General features: G+C 37.3%; 1 protein-coding gene across 10 annotated transcripts in view; it reads left to right on the top strand.

Moving 5' to 3' along the window:
* Positions 1-14,583, top strand: part of LOC126195826 (protein-L-isoaspartate(D-aspartate) O-methyltransferase) — a 67,605-nt gene extending 53,022 nt beyond the window's left edge. For 2 of the 10 annotated variants that reach the window (XM_049934472.1, XM_049934476.1), the window contains one exon: positions 11,325-12,064. In XM_049934472.1, coding sequence (XP_049790429.1) covers positions 11,325-11,375 — 51 coding nt within the window. In that variant the 3' untranslated portion in view covers positions 11,376-12,064. Of the gene's footprint in view, positions 1-3,679; positions 4,248-8,624; positions 8,728-11,324 lie in introns of those variants that run through there. The other 8 variants (XM_049934469.1, XM_049934470.1, XR_007538615.1 and 5 more) reach the window with 7 other exon arrangements.
* Positions 14,584-19,764: the final 5,181 nt, after the last annotated feature.

A 19,764-nucleotide genomic window follows, 5' to 3' on the forward strand; every position in this document is an offset into this window, starting at 1 on the left:
AATTTTGAACTTTGTGTGGTAACTTTGAAGAACTTACTGGAGCACATGACATATGACACCTTGGTTGGGTGTGTGAAGTAATTAGTGGTCTGTGACGTAAAGCGAGAGACTTGTTTGTTTCAAGAATGTGGTGACTGCCGTAGAAAGGCAGGACTGTCTTTACAGACACATGGCCTGGAACACTCTGCAGAAATGACATATGCAATGTTGGAGGAAAATAAACGAATTAAGAAAATTGTTGCCTTTGACAGTTTCATTGATGAACTTGGTAAATGGTCAGTGAAAGCAGTAACTCACCAGCATCTGAAGAAATTGCAACTACACATTGCAGAAGTGAAAGGGTGTGTGCAGGCTGAAGAACTATGTTTAGTACTTCACTGTGATTTTGCTGAGAACGGGTCTGTGATTCTTCCACAAGAAGTACAACGGTATCATTGGAGTAATGACCATGTTTCAATTTTTACAGGAGTGACATATTTTCAAAACAAGACCACAAGTGTTGCAGTTAACAGTGATGACACAGGACATGACTCAGCATGTGCTTTGCTAGCAATGTACAAAATTCTTAAACTGTAAACGGGCAGCGAAATCTTCATTATTTCTGGTGGTGCTTCTAGTCATTTTAAAAATCGTTACCAGCTGTTTGAATTGAGTAAGTTACTTGTGCCCACTGACTGGGTATACAGTGCTACTGGTCATGGGGAGGGGCCTAGTGATAATGTAGGAGGCCTGCTGAAGCACCATGCTACAAAACAATCTTTCCAGACCAAAAATAGCTGCGATTCAGAATGCTGAGTATTTTACACGAGTCATGAAATCTTACACATCCACAACCCTCATTCTTTTGTCCAAAGAGGAAATAGAATAATTCCATGAGCAGAAAAAGAAGAATGGTCCAAACAAACCACTCCTGTGAAAGGAATTCAGAGGACACTTTTCTGGAGTCAAAGTGATGGTTGAACTCATATTGCAAGACTTTAAAGAGCAAGAAAGAAGAAATTTTGTTCGTTTGGCCAACACCTCAAAAACAGCAGGATAACATTCAGATTCACAACCTGAGAAGGGGGATGTTTGTCGTGTTTATGACCGTGACTGGTGGATTGCAGAGATTATAGACACCAGTTATGAGTTAAAATTGTAGTGAACTTTATGCTACCACGTGGACTAGCTGCTGAAGGACAGAAACAATGCCATCAGTGCTCACTTCCTGTTCACAATGTTTTGAAGATTGTAAGTGCTCCAGTTCCTGTTGTTTCAACAGGAAGGCATCACTCTACATCAAAGGAAGATACTGAAGCAGTGGAGCACATTTTTAGTTCATTGTCTGGTTAAGTTCAGTACAAAACAGAGTGCACAGAAGTTGTATGCATTGAAACCTTGAAGTCTTTGGACCTTTCATATACATTTTGGAACCATTTAAAATGGTTGAAAAATGAGTCTCTTACTCATCTTTTAAAACTAAAATTATGTTGAATAAAGCTAGGTTTTGATTTTTATGAGCCTGTTTTGTGATAATGTGGTAATAAAACAGGTTTTGTGTATGGCATAAATTTCAGTTGTTTATAAAACCTGAACTATATGTTACTAATCAACAGAGAAAAGTCAAAATTTTATGGATTAGCATTTTTGAAAAAAACAAAATTTTTCATAAATTATAAAAAAGGTTCAGAATGCTTTAGTAAAAGAACTTTGACAGGTAAACCCAAATGGAGGATTTCTTTGTAATCATAAAGCAATTATCTTCCAAATAAAAAAAGAACAACAAAATATCTAGAACTGTTCCAGAGAGACAGCATTTTAAATTTTTTTTTCAAAATTCACATCTTCAAATGGTATGTACAGTGTCATCTTTGGAGGGCTGTATCTCAGAGCATAAATTATTTTGGAGAAAACAAAAAAAATAAGTGTTCCGTACTTAGCCCTTCATTTTAACATATATGCTAAATTCAATAACATCCGAGACTACGAAAGTAAGACTTTTTCCTAGCCTGCTTGAATTTATATGGTCTATGCCCCCAGTACCACTTCTGATCCATCTCAAAGGTCTTGTCAGGGAGTTGGTATCCTGAATGCTGACAGATGGTTAGTTTGACTTCAGAGAACTCTACACTTGGCTACTTCGCATGATACAGAGTAGACACAGATGACCTACTCTGTCCAGTCTCATGTCACACCACATGGTATACAAATTCCAATTTGGGTGAATCTAGTGGCTGTGGGAAGGAGCATGTTAAACACATCATGTAGCTATTTTTAACGTAGGAAGTCATTCCGTCAGTAATGTGGGATATGTTGTGGGCTTAATCTGTAGCTTATTATATGGCAAAAGGACAAAGTGGAATTTGTTAATGTAGCTTGCGGCATAGTTGTTAATCATCATTAATGATGTGTCCTGTTAGGGATTCTGTCTACACTCATTGACTGAGGCAGCTGTGACCTTTTTTCATGAAACTGATTTAGTACAGTATATGCTGAAGTAATTTCAGTGGATAAAATGTTGTCTCCCTGATTTGAATTGTGGGGAACACATTAATACAGGAATGACCCTTGGTAAAACTTTGGTTTGCTATGGCATGAGCAGGACAGCATCCAAATGAGTCTAGGACTTTTCGACTACTACTGCCACAGCATGTGATACAGGCTGGCTGTATACTTGAATTCTGTGTATGCTTGTAACACTGTTCCAAGGATTGAAATGTACCCATAACTTCACAGAGTCATCTATAGCATGCCCCAGTCCTTCAAAGCATTTTGCTGTGATGAACATCTGGCAGTCTACAGGATGATTATAAGTAAACTTTTGCTACTCGATCCAGTGTAGGTGGAAAACTATTTACAACGTAGGTACCCAACTTATAGGAATGATATTCAGGTTGTGTGCTGCAGGATTTGCGTTGTTATAGTGTTAAGTGTCCTGACTTGCCATTTGGTACCAGTACTGGTATGGTGATGTAGGTTTGAAACACAAGCATCAGCCCGCCTTACAGCTGCTGACAGTTAACGTGGGTCTGGGCAAGGTGAGCAGAGCTTTACTCGTAAAGCTGTTGTGTTAAAACAATAATAATAATAGTGCTGCTGCTCTTTGTGTCAACACATTAAAGGAATACGGAGAGTTCCTCTTTCCACACTGGGGTTGAAGAATACGATTCAGAAGTCGGAATTAAATTGTGATTTGGGAATTGCTCTCTGAAGAGGCTGAAGACCAATTGCAGTACAGACTGCTGTAAAAGTTACTGTTGCCATGGCTGAGATTGTTGGACACAATGTGCGGTCTTCAAGCAGTACACAAGCTTTGTCATGATAGCCAGCATCCCACCTGAGATGTTTTAGGTAGCAATAAAGCAGTCTGTAGTGCGGTTCCAAGCTGTCGTGGATGCAGATAGTCCTCACATTGTGCATTGTTTGTAACATGGAACATAAAAATGGTGCACAGTTAACAAATGTTACTCTCTCAGGTGGAAATTAAGATGTGTTTCTTTCAGTGGTTCATTCGTTATTTCTCTTCAGCAAGTTGCTACATATGTTTCAACATAGTTCCATTGTACTACAACAGGATCTCTCATGTAGCGAACATTTAGTTAGAACCACCTTGTATTATTCATGTTCAAGCAAAATGTTACTTGTCAAGTATGTATGAAGGTTGTCCAGAAAGTAATGCTCTACATTCTTTTTTTCTCAGCCAAAAACAATGCTACGAATATGAAACATTGTATATTTGTTACTGGAAGTCTCCAGAGCGAACTCATCAAGTTTCCATCAATTCTGACAGATAGTGTAGCTACAGGACAGTTTCAAAATGGTGTCTGTAGGTGATGTACGTTACAAGCAACATGCCAACATTGAATTTCTCACTGCGGAGAAAGAAACTGGGGAATATTCATAAACGCTTGTGAAAAGTCTATGGAGCATCTGCTGTTGACAGAAGTACAGTCAGTCACTGGGTACGGAGGGCAAGGTCATCAGAAGGCGGTTCGGCGGAGCTCCACGATTTGCAGTGGCTGGGGAGACCATCCGTGGCTGTCACACCTGACATGTTGCAGCGAGCTGATGTCATTCACCATTAAAGGATGCAATTCATGGAAGACATTTTCATGACAATAAGGAGTTGATTCACACAGTGAAGCACTGGCTCCGCCACCAGGACAAGGATTGGTACTAACAGGTTGAACACGCCCTTGTTTCACGCTGGAGAAAGGCCATAGAAAGGGATGGAGATTACGTGGAAAAATTGGGTGTGTAGGTAAAACACTATTCTTTCATGTGTGTAATTCTCATTATGTTCAATAAAGAATTTTTGAAGGAAAAAAATGTGGTACATTACTTTCTGGGCAACGCTAGTAACTCACTTCCATCCTATCACGCCCTACTGTTAGTGTTTCTTGTCGTTTGTAATGAGGCAGCTTTGTGGAAGTAAATGATAGTCTCTTCTGTGGAACTCACTGAGTGAGGTAACACAGCTGGTAGCACACTGGACTCTCATTTGGGAGGATGACAGCTCACATCAGCATCTGGCCATCCCGATTTAAGTTTTCCATGATTTCCCCGAATTGAGTTAAGGCAAATGGTGGTTCTCTTGACAAGGGCATAGCCAATTTCCTTCCCATCCGTCCCTAATCCATCTCTAATGATGTTGATGTCGACATGATGTGAAATACTAATACCCTCCTCTTCCTCCTCCTCCTCTTCTGTGGAACTTCACTCCAAATGGCCTCACAATATTTTTTCCTCCAAAGCGTCAACTCAGGAATGGTTCAGGAAGACTAGTTTTGAAAGCAGTTCCCTTAAGTGTGTCTATTTGGGAATTATGCAGTAAGGATCAGCTTGACATACTGCTTCATAGTGAAACAGTTTTTAGCTGTTTGGGACGTGCCGGCAGTTCCAGTATGCAGTTGTGTTTCTGTCACAGTTTGGATTTGTGTTCCTAGTTTGTTGCCTATTCATGTGAAATTGCTGTCAGCAGCTGTTGTGATGCTTATAAAGTAGCTATCAATTCTTTTGAGAGTGCAGTCTCAAAAATATGTATTTGCAAGGCAATTTTGTATCATTGGTTGCATCTTCAAGGCAGCATTATGCCCACATCTCAAGCAGTTGTATGTGTAACAGTGAACAATTTTTTGCATATGTCATGTGGCTAATACTGGAGATGTCCACAATGATAGAGAAGCCACATGTATGAAGGGACTTCAAAAAGTAAGTTACACATTACTGTGGCAGGCCAAGTAACTTTTATTGAATGTTGCATTACATTTCAAAGTGACACAGATACATGATCTATTTTTCAATGTAGTCACAAAGTCTCCGTAAACAAGTCAGAACGTTCTACCAATTATTCACTTCCTCATGATATATAGCCATTTCTTGGTCATGGAGCCATTCGAGAACTGCTGTATCAGCGTCATTGTTGGACTCACTTTCCTGCCAAATGTTCTTTCAGCTAGCCGAAAAAATGAAAATCACACCGTGCAGAACTGGACTTACTGATCAACATCACCCGTGTCTGTCTATCCTTGGTTAAATTGTCAGCACAATATCGCTATGGCTGGACATGACATTGCATTTGGTCAGTATATCATCAGAATTCAACAATAAATCTTGTGTGTAAATTAGATTTTCACTCACAAGGATTTTACTGCCTCGCGCACTTCAGCTTAGGTGCACATATCCAATTGCCACACCATTTCACTTCCACACTTTGATGCATCTGTTGTCTGTACTGCAGCAGAACTGTGTCTGCAGGACACACAGAACATATGGTTTTTTGTTGTGCAGTGGTCATGACATGGGACAGCATGTGTAATTTACTTTCTGAAATCCTTACATATAAGTTGCATATACCACCTCAGGTTATTTGGCAAAGGCTTTGTTTATTCGAGTGTTCAAGTTGTGTATATGTGCTCACTCACAAATATGGTACAATTTAGTTAGCATGATTAGCTCATTTCCTAACAAAAAGGCCTGTTGCCAAAAAAATATCAATGCTATAATCGGTTTAAAGAAACTGTTATTTGCTACCAGCATCGGTGAAATTGTTTTGTGACAGCTTGTAAAAAATTGTTATTACACTCGGCACTTTTCATAAAACTTGCTTGTGTGTAGGGGTGGGGGGTGTAGGCTACGTGTGCCATTGGAATCTAGTATCTTGTACAGTGGCATGTCGTGGGCATACATTCTGGGTGTTCCCAAATCTTTAGGTTCAGATAAATGTGAGAGTGTGAATTAATAGCGTCTGCTGTATAACAGTTATGCTTACAACATGTCTATACAACTGCAGCCACTGCCAATAATAATAATAATAATAATAATAATAATAATAAGTTGCATAACTTATCTGACAAAATAAAGAATTGTTTTGTGGAATTTTGTTGTTTTGTGAATAATTATGTACAGTTCAGAGAAATAATGAAATGACATAAAAGCTTTCAAAACTCTCAATTTCTCATTTTTGTTTAAGTGGCAGTTTTCGTGCTTTTCAATTTTTTTGGACAAGTGTGTGAGATCCCCAACAGATGTATTAGTTCACAAATGTATGTTCAGGTTGAAAATCAGATTTTTTTACACTGCACTCACACATCAACTTGTGCTAACACTTCCTTGTTAAATGTGTGCTTGTAGTCACGCTTATTTGATTTCGTCACTCTCCCGGTCCAAGAATCTGTTGTCAGAGGCCCTAGTTCCTTTGTGGCTAAGTTTTCCTGGTAATTTACTTTTCTGTTCACAACCCCAAGTCAACCAACCAACCAGAATGAGATTTTCACCCTGTAGCAGAGTGTGCACTGATATGAAACTTCCTGATAGATTAAAGTTTTGTGCCAGACCAAAACTCGAACTCGGGACCTTTGCCTTTTGTGGGCAAGTGCTCTACTGACTGAGCTATCCAAGCATGACTTACAACTCACTCTCACAGCATTACTTTTCTGTTGGCATTTAAAATAGATTCAACGTAAGTCATGTTAACACTGCACACGAAAGCCAATTCCCACACAGTAAACAAGAAACTTCAAAGACAGTGTCATTTGTGGAAGTGATTAAAATAGAGTAGTAATGTCAACCAACAAGGTCACTTGAGTAGAATACAAATGTGGCACTGAGATCCAAAAGGGCCTAAAGCACACCACTGTCAATCCCACATTTAAGGGAATATCAGAGAAACCAGTGTTAAAACTTTTCATGTATACAATGTGGCCTACAGCACAGAAAACTTGATTCACTTTAAGATCAACAGATTCCAGAAGCATGAATAACTTCAACAATCTCACAATTGACGGTGATGTGTGTTAGGCCCTTATGATTCTCAGTGTCTCAAATGGGTTACTGTGTGATAAAATTCATAACTTAATACACTAAAACTCATTCAGAAACCTACAAAATTGGTTTACTGTCAATACACCTTTAACATACACTGGTGTCTGATCTAATTTTACAATACTATATAGTGAGTCGTTTTCTTCCATTGGCACTACATCCCGGGATGGGACTTGGCCTCCTCACTATATAGTGAGTGAATTAGCATATCTGAGGAGTGTACAATCATCTAGCAGGATTTATGTTTAGCGAGCAGAGATATTTGGCCCATAAGGCAATTATGTCATGCAAGTTACGCATGCGCAAAACTTCCTTAAAATGTACAAAACTGAAGGTGTGCTCACAACCTTGTTGGCAAGTTTCATGGTATCTATAGAGAAGCAGTAGCATGGTAGATTTAAGTGCTGTATCTTTCAGATTGCAGCATCTATGTCACATTTAACAGCATTCAAAGAAAAATAACCACTAAATCTGCAAGTTGTCAAAAGTTGGTTTGTTCACGTTCTCTTTTGCTCTTACAGCACTGGTCCGATACCTGAAAAGGCTCAGGAATATAGGGGGCAAATGTTTACTTTTATATTTCATGTTGAAGTGCCAGTTGCTTCAATTCCAGTTGTTAATGTTCTGGAAATTTAGTAGATGTTATTCTTGCTTTGCATTTTCTTGCATGTATTTATGCAATTTTGTGTCAGCACTGGTGTAGCCCTCCATAATAGGCAATAATGAGAAAGGGGTTATCTGGTAAGAATAAGATTTACACGTAGGGATACTGTGTTTAGTAGATGACTAAATTAAAAATGTTGATTCAGTATTCTGTTGTACTATTTGAAATATATTCGGATTATTAATATACCGTAATATTCTGATTACTTTCAGAAACTTTTGTAAACTGGAATAAATAAATTTGTCATCGTATTGCATAGAGACTGTAATTTTTTCTTAAGCATATTGGAGAATTGTTTCAGTTTCTGCACACTTCTTTGGATTTCTATTTTACAGTTGAGCTGTATGCTAATTTAGTGTATACTGTACTTAGTGAAAGTCAATATTCGTTGTTGTTATTTGAGACGGGTTCATTAGCTGCGCCTTCATTCAGTTCAAAATCTGTTTGTGAAATTCCTGTTCTTAGTGTTAAAAATATTTATGTAGTTTGTAACAAAACAGGAAAGACAGACTAGAAAAGGAAAAACATAAATTTCTTAGACATAATTTAGTGTTCAAAACATAGGATCTTATTGGTTTGTGTATTTAGTATTTTAATTTGCAATAATCATGTTTGTTATAGTTTCCATAATATTAATTTCATTTTCATTTCTACATAGGTCATAGCAGAAATGCTCCTACATTCCAGCCGACAGAAAAGGGCTGATGACTGAGTACTACACGCATATGATCATCTAGTCTTATTCTGAGAGTTGTGTAGGAATCTATGCTGTTCTCCACTTGGAATTCATTCTAACAAAGCCGCACTTAACATTGCTTCCTTGCTGTGTGTAGCATTGCATGTGCAGTTATCAGTGCTGTCAGACAAAGGGAACACGGCTTTCATGCGTGCCTGTTTTCGTTGCTGTTGTATTGCGAAAAATGTGGATGGTGTGAAATGTGAACTAATTTGTATGTAGATAATGGTACATTTTCCTCTATTTTCTTCCCTGCTGGTGTTTTTACCAGTTAGGAACTACAGTAAAAATGTGTTTCCTTTTCTAAGACATGTTGTACTTCAGTACATATTCATGTTTTTTGTCTATCAGTTGATGATGAAGCAATGTTGACAGAATTAATCCCAATAATACCACTTTCATTATCTCATTTCAGGTGTTAATCTAGTGTCATCCATTAATCTATACCTGTTTGCCAGTGTTGCTAAGCCTGGAAAGTTATTATTCCTATTTTGATAAAAAATTTCCAAAAGTGCAATTTCTCATGAAGTGGAATTAGTAGCTAGTGACATTTATCTGCACTTGCACATCTCTTGTTTACTGGTGTTGGAAATGCGTGTTCGTTATTCTCATGATAAGCCACTGTTTCAGAGTTTATTTGGATAAATAACTTTCAGAGTAATAAATCGTAATACTGTGTTTCGCTTTAACAAAATTATAGACAAGATTTCATAAGCACACAACTGACTCCTGTCTAAAGAAAGTACTGTAATGCTGTGCTATTTTCTTTCAGTATGACCTACTGTTCTTTTTTGGAGATTTCATATAGACGGTTCTACTCACAGTGTAAGCGTATGATAAGTCAGTTATTCACCGAAAGTGCTTTATGTGTTACATTTCTAACAGCAGGTTATAGTGTGGTTGCAGTTGTTGTATGTTGGTGTTTGCATAAGTTTTCTGTGTGATCTTGACAACGTAACATTGTGCTGTTGCATGTTCAAAATACCAAAAAACTGTGGTTATTCATAATTTGTGTGTGATGGACACCATTGTATTTCATTCAATTTCTGATTTGGAAAACCGTAAAGTTATGAGGAATGTTTGTTGTTAAAATATGTGATTGCTTTTAGTTTTGCGTTTTATTTACAGAAGTTTTGGTTCTTCATTATGTGTCACTTCCCAGATAATGTGATAGTGGAAAGATCAGGACTAAAAGTTAATATTGGCAGTAAGTGCCAAAAAGAACCCATTGTAATCTTTAATTGTCCTCCCGTTAATATAGGTCTGCATTAGTTGCATTGTTTGCATCTGACCATCATCCATAATTGTGTTGTAGTAAATTTTTAAAAATCTGTGAAGATCTGATTTTTTTCTTTTGCAATTTCAGTAATGAACGTTTTAGTAGCTTGGAAGCTTTGTTACCTGTCGTTTAATTTATGTGTCTGTAAACAATGCAATATATTTTTTAAGTATCACTAAATGGCAGGAATTTTTGTAAGGATATTGCCATGTTAATTTCAAGTTTGTTTTCTGTTGTTTGCCGTTTTCATCAAACAACACAGAAATCTTTGATGACTGGCGTGACTCATTGCAAAAATTTTCTGAGTTACAAAAATAAATTTTGTATGTGATAGCAACAGAACAACTTTTAAATGCTGCTATATTATGCCATATCAGTATCAAATGTTAGGCTCAAGATTTATCTATTAGTTAATATTCAAGTAAGTTATTTTGTTGAAGACTTATGTGAAATAAGCCATCTGTCTTGTTTTGTATTGCTCCAGTAGAACTGAAGAAGAAAGGCTTGTCAAGATAGTTTCTCATTCCTAAAATCATATAAGCTGAAAAATAAATTCATTGGTCACAGGGATAAATGTAATTTACAGTGATCAGTGTTATGGTCTGAATACAGAAAGTTTGTGTAGCTGGATATTTCAAAAGGAATGTTCTCTCCTAAGTAAAAACTGAAAAATAAGTGAAGATAGGAAGCCGAGATCGCAATATTGAGAATAATGCGACAGGATTTTGATACATGACTTGCAATATGTACAATCCGATATATGCCAACACAGCATTCTCTCCCTCCCTCCCTCCCTCCCTCCCTCCCTCCCTCCCTCCTTCCTTCCTTCGCCTCCTTGCCGCCCCCCCCCCCCCATATTATATTATTTTCTTTTGTTCTTCAATTCTTAGGCTGTGAGGAAAATGCATCTACTATGGAGCTCTTTAAGTTAATTTTGTAATTATTCTCTGTATTATTCGTGAACATTTTGTATTTGTTTTTACTCCTAATAAATTTCGTAGAATTGGGTTAATTTTTCCACCAATTTCTTTGTATTAATTTTTCATGTGCTGTTGTTTAGTTTGTGGTTCCTGATATAAACTTGTAACATGTCATATGTGTTCAGAATTTTAGTTTCCATGTTCAGTTACATTGGGTACTGCATAGCTCTTCATGAGTGGAACCTAAATAAAAATATATTGGTATCAGAACTGTCAGTTGTAGAAAACGCTAGTACCAGAGCATTTATCTGCATCATTTCGCTGTTTACTTGCGACAAGAAAAGATAAATTCTCAGGCACAAGTTTTGTTTTAAGTTATATAGTCCCTAAGAAACATATGTAATGAAGGTTTTATTCTTCCAGATTTGTTTGAGAAGATATGTCTCAAAGAACTGCTTACTGTTCAGCATCTGATTGGACTATATAAGTATTTAACAAAGCTGTAGGATAACCAATTAATTAAAAGAAGTATTGAATTCCATACTGTCAGATTGATGTTTCTGCAGTTGACTGTTACAGCATGTGCACAGATTTTAATAATGAAACAGGTATTATTCCAGTTTCCATACTACTTGACTGTTTCAGTAGTGTATGCTTAAAACTGTGAAGCATCATCATATAAAATGCAACAAATTGTACATGAGTACACAGCGGAAGTTCCTGCATGTAGCGATCACAACAAACTCTTTATTGACATTGTAAAGGTGCTGCACATTGTATTTTGATGAAAGTGTGCAAGGGAAATGCAGTTTTGAAAGGAATATTTGACACTAAGATTTGCTACCATGAGTCAGCACAGTGTGTGTTAGGTTATTACAAAATTTCCTTCAAGAGTATTCCTGTCCTCATTTTTTAGTTTGTTTTATGATTCCTCCATACCCCTTCCATCACCCCATCCATTGTTATTCCAGAAAAGAGCTGTGATGATGCGTGCGTGACCCCACAAATTTGGTCACCCAGGTCCAAGGATGGTGGCAGCAGTGCCCAGTTGGGTGCCGGCGGGCAGGGACATGCGGGGAGCGGCATGGCGGTGCAGCCCCGTTGGCAAATCCCCACACTGCTCATGACCGTCTTACTACCAATGTTGTTTGCGTTTACTTAACTGCAGAGTGTGGTTTAATGTGTAGCATGATACTGATATCCTTTGCTGATAAAATCCTTTCTTCATTTTTAAAAACTGTGGGAACTAATTTGTATCTATTGATGTTTACTTGAACGAGTTCTGTTTCCTGAAGAAGCAGTAATATGTCAAATCAGTGGTGGCAGTTTTTGATTGTGTTATTGCCACAAGAAGTGGTATTCAGTTCGCAAGTTAGATGTTAAATTTTTGTCTCAGATACATATTTGTATGTAGGTATACTTGCAGCAGGTTTATTTATCATGTATGCTCCCACAAACAATGAATTACGTGACTGCCAATGAAATAATTCCTGGGAATAATTAAACTGGTGGCATAGGTAATTTTTGCATTCCAGATCCTTGTGCTTGGTATGCTGCCAGGTGTGTGTACCATTTTGGATGATGGTGTCTCATTTCTTCTGCACACTTACCACATCTTGCAAAATACTGTCGTGCAGATTGCTTACTTTTACCTAGTGATTTCACTATCAGTTCCCTTTTTACGTCTGTCCTGTAAGAAGTAAGTGTAATAATGATTTGCAGTGATATGGTGCAGAAAGTAATTTGAATCATTGGCCAATGGCCAATACAGATGGAAAAAAATCAGTTGAAATGTTTATCTCTGGTGGGCAACCTGCTGTTAGAATACCATACCATAGCTAAGAACAGGGAATTTTGTTTTGCTATTTTGTATATATTAGGTATTCGCAATATAAGTGTCTTATGTGTGAACAGAATGGAACTGTTGGTCACTAGCATATTAAAATATGGCTAGTGCATTGAGTATTCCTTTCTCTTGTCAGTTTCTTGTTGCACATGGATGACTAGCGAGACTTGGTATGGTTTTCTTTCATCCATATGTAATTGTGTCAGATGTTCAGAATAAACATTTACAAGGTTTTCTTTTTCATAAAAATTATTGCAGTTTGATTAATTTCCTTGTTAATAATAGTGTACACATCAATGAAATTCTAGTTTCTACATTTGTTTTGTAGGTGTTCGGTTCACTAAAGGGGCAACCAAACTTCATTCAGAAGGCACTTCTGTATTCTTTTTGGTGCTTATTCTTGAGTATTTTATTGTAGTTCTCTAGCGTTTGCTCTGCTCATTCTCTTACAGTCCAACATTTATGTTGGGTTTTTTACTATGACTGTAGTTTACATGACAGTTGTGAAATAATGTGTAAAAATTAACTTGCAGTTCTTTTACCTCATGTAGATTGAATAAATATAAGAAAATGTTGTGTAACTTGTGAGCCAAGTAATAGAGAAGACTAGGAGAGAAGTTAAAACGTAATATATTGTCTTCATAATGATTGTCCTTCAGTGTTGTTGACTGAACAATATCACTTTTTCTTGTATAAGCAGCTAGTATTTGTACTGATTATCTTTATGTAAATATCTTTGTTCATTAACCATATTGATCTTTTGTTAACCTTCTTAAGCTCGTAAAATTTCACAAGTTGATAATATTTTTAAGTTCACTGTCCAAAGTACAGTGTTATCAACACTGCAGAAAAATAAATGTCTGAAGTTAGTAAGGTTACAATGTTAGTAGAATAAAAATGAAATATATGTCCCATTCCAGTAGTGGACAGAAATTGATAGCAGATGGACTTGTATTGTTTTATATATATTCTGTAATATCTGAAGTTTCTTGTCCTGTTAACAATCTGTTAACAGTTATGACTTTTTTCTTTAAAATATCACTTGAATGAAAAAAGTATTTACTGATATTTAATCAAGAAACATATGCATATTATTCATAAGATGTCTAAAATTTGAATACTGTTCAGCATTAATTAAAAAGAGTCTCTGTCAAGGATTATTGTTTTTTATGCAAGCTCGTGTACTTCCATTAATTATGCAATGAAAATGTTACTGTGCGTGAAGTAGACTAGGCTTCATAACTACTTTCTCCAAGGCACAGTCAATGCTCACGTACACAAGTGAACTGAAGAGGCAGACTTTGATAAATCGAGCAGACACATTGCATAGTTGTAGAAAAAACTATTGCAAAAATCTCTTCCTGTTGCATTGTTTTACTCACATAGCATTGAGCACATGAATTGTAAAGGTTTACCAAATTAAAATAAAAAAAATTGTGTTATTAATGTGCTCATGAGTATTGTGCTGTGTTGCACTCTATTTTTGATCTCTGTAACAAATAAAAACTAGTCAGCAATTGAGAAAAGTGTATTTTAAGGTTTGCTTCCAAAGCAAGTTGAAGATACAAATAAAACACAAAATTTTGTTTGCGGGCAAAAACAGTATATATATCCAAAAGTATTTCATCCTAGAAGTCACATAAAATAAGTTATTTGCGAGAATCCACCTGGTGTTATGCATTATACACAGTTTTGTGTGCTAGTTTTGTCTTGATAAATTGTTAACTTTTTCTGCAGAATTTGTATTCATACAAGCACAATCTTTGCTGTTTCATTTATTGTATTTTGTGTAGTTAAGTTTAATGTACTAATAAAATTCTTCTGTGAGCGATATAATTTTTTTCTATGGTAAGATTTAAATTTTAACATCCCTCTACCTTTAATTGAGATAAAATACGTGCATGTGCCTCTGCAAAACTATGGAGTGTGACTTGTGATAGTATATTGCAGCTTGAAAAGGAAACAGTACTTTCTGAATTTTGTAAATAATTTAGGAGTAAAGGAGACCGCCCACTGACTAGCAGAAACAGAGTCATCATCAGGCACACATGAAAGAGAATGGAAACTTCGGTAGCATTCAGAAGGAATCCTTTGACAGTGCATTGTGTGTCCAGCTAATGTGTGTGGGTGTGGGTGTGGGCGTGGGTGTGGGTGTGGGCGCACGCGCGCGCTCCTTTGAGTGGACTCCTTTATTACTAAGTTATTTACAGCATTGTTTGAACTACTTATATCATAAGTCCAGTTGTTGAAGATGACCAGATGAACCCTTGCTTGATGCAGTGATGTAGTGCCGAGTTATATTAGTTGATATTGTTGGTATATCAGATAAAAAACATGTACACGTCAAATATATCCTCATACTCTTAAACTTTTCTGACACAATTTTCAGTAAAAAAAAAGGTCAACTTTGGCATGATCCCATGCACTCAGCATTTGCTAAAATGAACTTACCTGGTTCCGCAGGCACAGCCACCTAAGTATAAATAAATTTTTAACAGCCAGGATCAGTTCACCCATTGTTTGCAGGAATATTTTAACTATAATTACAGAAAATGATTACAAGAGTTACTGAATGCACCACGAACTACTTCAAGAAATATATGGATTTTGTTGCTAGAATTAAGTAATTTACATTCTTTCGGCTCCAAATTTCAGTAGCGAGTGTTTTTTAACAGTCATATTATCAGATTTTAACTAAGCACACAATTACTTTACCTGTAATTTTGCTAACATTTGAGTCTGAATGTGCATTGTATTGAGTCGTGTTGTATCTTTAACTCTATGTGGAATATGAAAAGACTAAGAATATAGCAGTGTTTATGTGACAGACAAACACTGGGTCTACAAAATTTGATGATAATGATTTTTAATTATGCTTACATATAACATAATGAATCAATAGTTACAGTGTGCAGAAGGTAAAAATTGCAAAAGCATTTATGAACAAAGTACAAGGTGCATCAACTTGTTTACTGAAAGGGTTTATTGTATTCTACAATTAGTTCGTCTGTCTGTACATTTCACACACACACACACACACACACACACACACACACACACACACACACACACACACTAGAATTTATTGCATAGATGAGATTCTTCCACTGTATGGGTTGTCTTCTCAAATTTGTGTTGTGTATAATACATATGATACAAACTTAAAAAATATCATTAATTATTTTTGTCAATCTCCTTTTTTGTCTCTCTGCTCTTGAGATCATTCACCCGTCATCACCTACTTCACTCAAGCTCTTGATAGCCTCCAGGTTCATTTATAAAATCAGTTTGTGACACTTAACATTATATATTTATTTATCAATATACTCAAGTACTAGATAGAAGATATAAATCTTGTATTTTCGATTAGTTCAATCCTAGTTTAAATAGATGATTACTTAATGTATACACTAGTTACACGCATTATGTTAACTGTGGGTAGCATTTATGGTATAAAGAATTATGAGCAAGTATCAAAGAAACTTACATACATCATCTGCAAAACATTATAAATTCCTGCAAAAATTATATCACAGTTGTACTTAATAAGTAACCACTTCAGTAATAATAGCAGTGCTGGAAGAGATACATGATTATTGCAAAACAATTTCACACTTTGATTATCCTACAGATAACAGCTTAGTGTTACTATGTACAACATATGACATCAAATTAGCTTTGAATCATTATCCCAAATACTGCTCAAAATAAGTGCTACAGTCACCTGATCAGTTGGAATCTTGTGACCATTCGACAGAGTGCTCTCGTAGTGTAGCATCTGCCAGGTTGTCAGACAAACGTGCCTGGAACGCTAGCAGTCTGTGCTGCAACACAATAATTTAGTTTAGTTTTTGTTTTCACTTACTTCTGTGAAGATGTGAATTATAACTGTGTATTTCAGTATGTGGTCATGTTTGATAACTTATTCAAAGATTTTTGCTCAAATTCTAGTTCATTATTTTTGTGCAAGTCAAGTTTTTTAGTGTAATAGAAACCAGAGGTAGTGTACAGTAAAATTTAGACTGCACCCAGTGCCTTTTTCGTATTTGTGTTACATTACTTGTGGCATAGACAAAAACTGATTAAAGATGGGTAGGGACTGCACCTGTTTTGTGCAGATGTAGAATTGCCCACTGTCTGTAAACATATGGAAGCTGTGTAGGCCACAGTTGACGGGCTGAAGGCTGCTGCCCAGGGCTGGCATTCGGGTACCTGAGACTAAAGCTTTGGCACCTCTGCAATTCCTGATACCCTGGCACCTTCAAAATTGTGTTACCGACCAATCAACTTATACCTGACTGTGATTGGGAACCAATGGCAGGGTTGCAAATCTCAAGGTGGAAGTGGCTACCAGCTGCATGTCTGAGCCAGCATCGGATGCCTTGCCTGTTGGGGCAGAGGCCAATCTTCTTGATACGTCCAGACAAGTGCAGAGGGTGAGATTTCTTGTTATTGGGAGCTCCAGTGTTAAACGAGTGATTGAACCCCTGAGATAAATAGTGTGCAAGTTGGGAAAGATTGCCATGTGCATTCTGTTTACATGCTGGGGTCTCACCAGAGATATGGAGAGGATCTTCCAGCAGCAGTTGAATGCACTGGGTGCACTTCGCTGTAAATTGTGTTTCAAGGCAGCACAAGTGATACCTGTGCCTGAGTTCAGATGCTGCCATCCTCAAATCGTACAGGCAGTTGACTGATTTGGTGGAGACAGCTAGCCTGGCATAGGGGGTGGAAGCAGAGCTACAGTTTTGTAGCATCGTTTCCGGAACTGATGGCAGTCTTACGGTTTGGAGCGGAGTGGAAGGCTTAAATTATACGTTCAGACGATTCTGAGACAGTCTTGCTTGCTGATTTCTGAACCTCTGCTCTATTGGACTGAGATATGTAGAACCCCTAAATCCTAGGGTAGTGGAGTACATATGGCTTGCACAGTGGGGGTTTATTAGAAAAGAGAAATCCCTCCACAGGCCTCAAAGGATGCGTTCTGAGTCCAGACAGGGTAACATTCATCACAGCAGATCGGAGAAAGAAAATGTTAATACAGTATTAGTTGAAGGCAGGAACATCAATGGAAAGATCCCAGAACTAATCTCACGTATAAATGGTAACAATGCCCTGATAATAGGAGTAAAAAGCTGGATGAAAACTTAGATTAATACTAATGAAATTCTAAACTCACCTGGGATGTATATTGCAAAGATAGGTAAAGTGCTGGTGATGGAGGCATGTTTATAGCTTTAAAAAATATAGTAATATCAAGTGAGATTTGTACAGGTGTGGAATGTGAAATAATTTGAATGATTATAAGTGTTAAAGGTGGATGAAACATAACAATAGTGTGCTTTTATATTGACCCCTGTCTTTGCAGCAGCAGTAGCAGTGGTGGATCAGTTGGCGGGAAACTTGGAGAATGTTTCAAATAAATTTCCTGGTCATATTATAGCTTTAGGCAGAGATTTCGACTTGCCAGCTATAGAATGGGAGAGAAATGGTTTGGGCAGGTGGTAGGGATAGGGATGTCTTACATGAAAATTACCTTCAGCAGTTAATCAGAACAGACTCATGAGGATAGCATCTTAGATCTCCTGGTGACAGACACATCCAGACTTTTCGACTCGGCATAGAAAAGGGAATCGGCAATCATACGGCCCTTAGAGAATCACTGAATACTGCTGTAAATAGGAATACAAAGAAAGGTAGGATGATCTTTCTGTTTAGCAAGAGCGACAAGAAACAATTTCAGATTACCTTACAACTAAACATGAAAATTGCATCTCCAGCTCTGCCAATGTTGATCATCAATGGACAAAATTCAGTAGCATTGTATGATTCATATTGCTTTTCGGAACACCCTGGCGGCTCTGCTCCATTGCAATCAGCTGTTGCCAAATGGACAACCAAGTTTAAATTTGGTTGCCAAGACAACTGAGATGATGATCCACATAGTATTCAACCAATATGTGTCACAGTGCCAGAAATTATAGTAAAAATGTATTAAATGGTCATTAAGGATTGCCAACTGAAACTACGAGAAATTTCTGAAGCTGCAGGGATATTATCTGCCCAGGCATATCACATTTTAACAGTGGAATCGGATACGAGAAAATTATCTGCAAGATTAGTGCAGCAACTCTTTAAGACAAGATCAGAAATGCATCAAAATGGAAATATTTGACCTACTTTCAGAGCACCACTGCTTGAATACTGCTCAGCAGTGTGGGATCCGTACCAGATAGGGTTGATACAAGAGATAGAGAAGATCCAACGGAGAGCAGCGCCCTGTGTTACAGGATCATTTAGTAATAGCGAAAGCGTTACGGAGATGACAAATAAACTCCAGTGGAGGAATCTGCAGGAGAGAAACTCAGTAGCTCGGTACGGGCTTTTGTTGAAGTTTCGAGAACACACCTTCACCGAGGATTCAAGCAGTATATTGCTCCCTCCTACGTATGTCTTGCGAAGAGACCATGAGGATAAAATCAGAGAGATTAGAGCCCACACAGAGGCATACCGACAATCCTTCTTTCCACGAACAATACGAGACTGGAATAGAAGGGAGAACCGATAGAGGTACTCAAGGTACCCTCCGCCACACACTGTCAAGTGGCTTGCAGAGTATGGATGTAGATGTAGACGTAGACTGGAATTGGGTAGTAGGAAAAGGGAGAGAAGAAAACGTAGTAGGTGAATATGGATTGGGGCTAAGAAATGAAAGAGGAAGCCGCCTGTTAGAATTTTGCACAGAGCACAACTTAATCATAGCTAACACTTGGTTCAAGAATCATAAAAGAAGGTTGTATACATGGAAGAAGCCTGGAGATACTGACAGGTTTCAGATAGATTATATAATGGTAAGACAGAGATTTAGGAACCAGGTTTTAAATTGTAAGACATTTCCAGTGGCAGATGTGGACTCTGACCACAATCTATTGGTTATGAACTGTAGATTAAAACTGAAGAAACTGCAAAAAGGTGGCAATTTAAGGAGATGGGACCTGGATAAACTGAAAGAACCAG

Source organism: Schistocerca nitens, chromosome 7 (assembly GCF_023898315.1).
Source record: "Schistocerca nitens isolate TAMUIC-IGC-003100 chromosome 7, iqSchNite1.1, whole genome shotgun sequence".
Taxonomy (NCBI): domain Eukaryota; kingdom Metazoa; phylum Arthropoda; class Insecta; order Orthoptera; family Acrididae; genus Schistocerca; species Schistocerca nitens.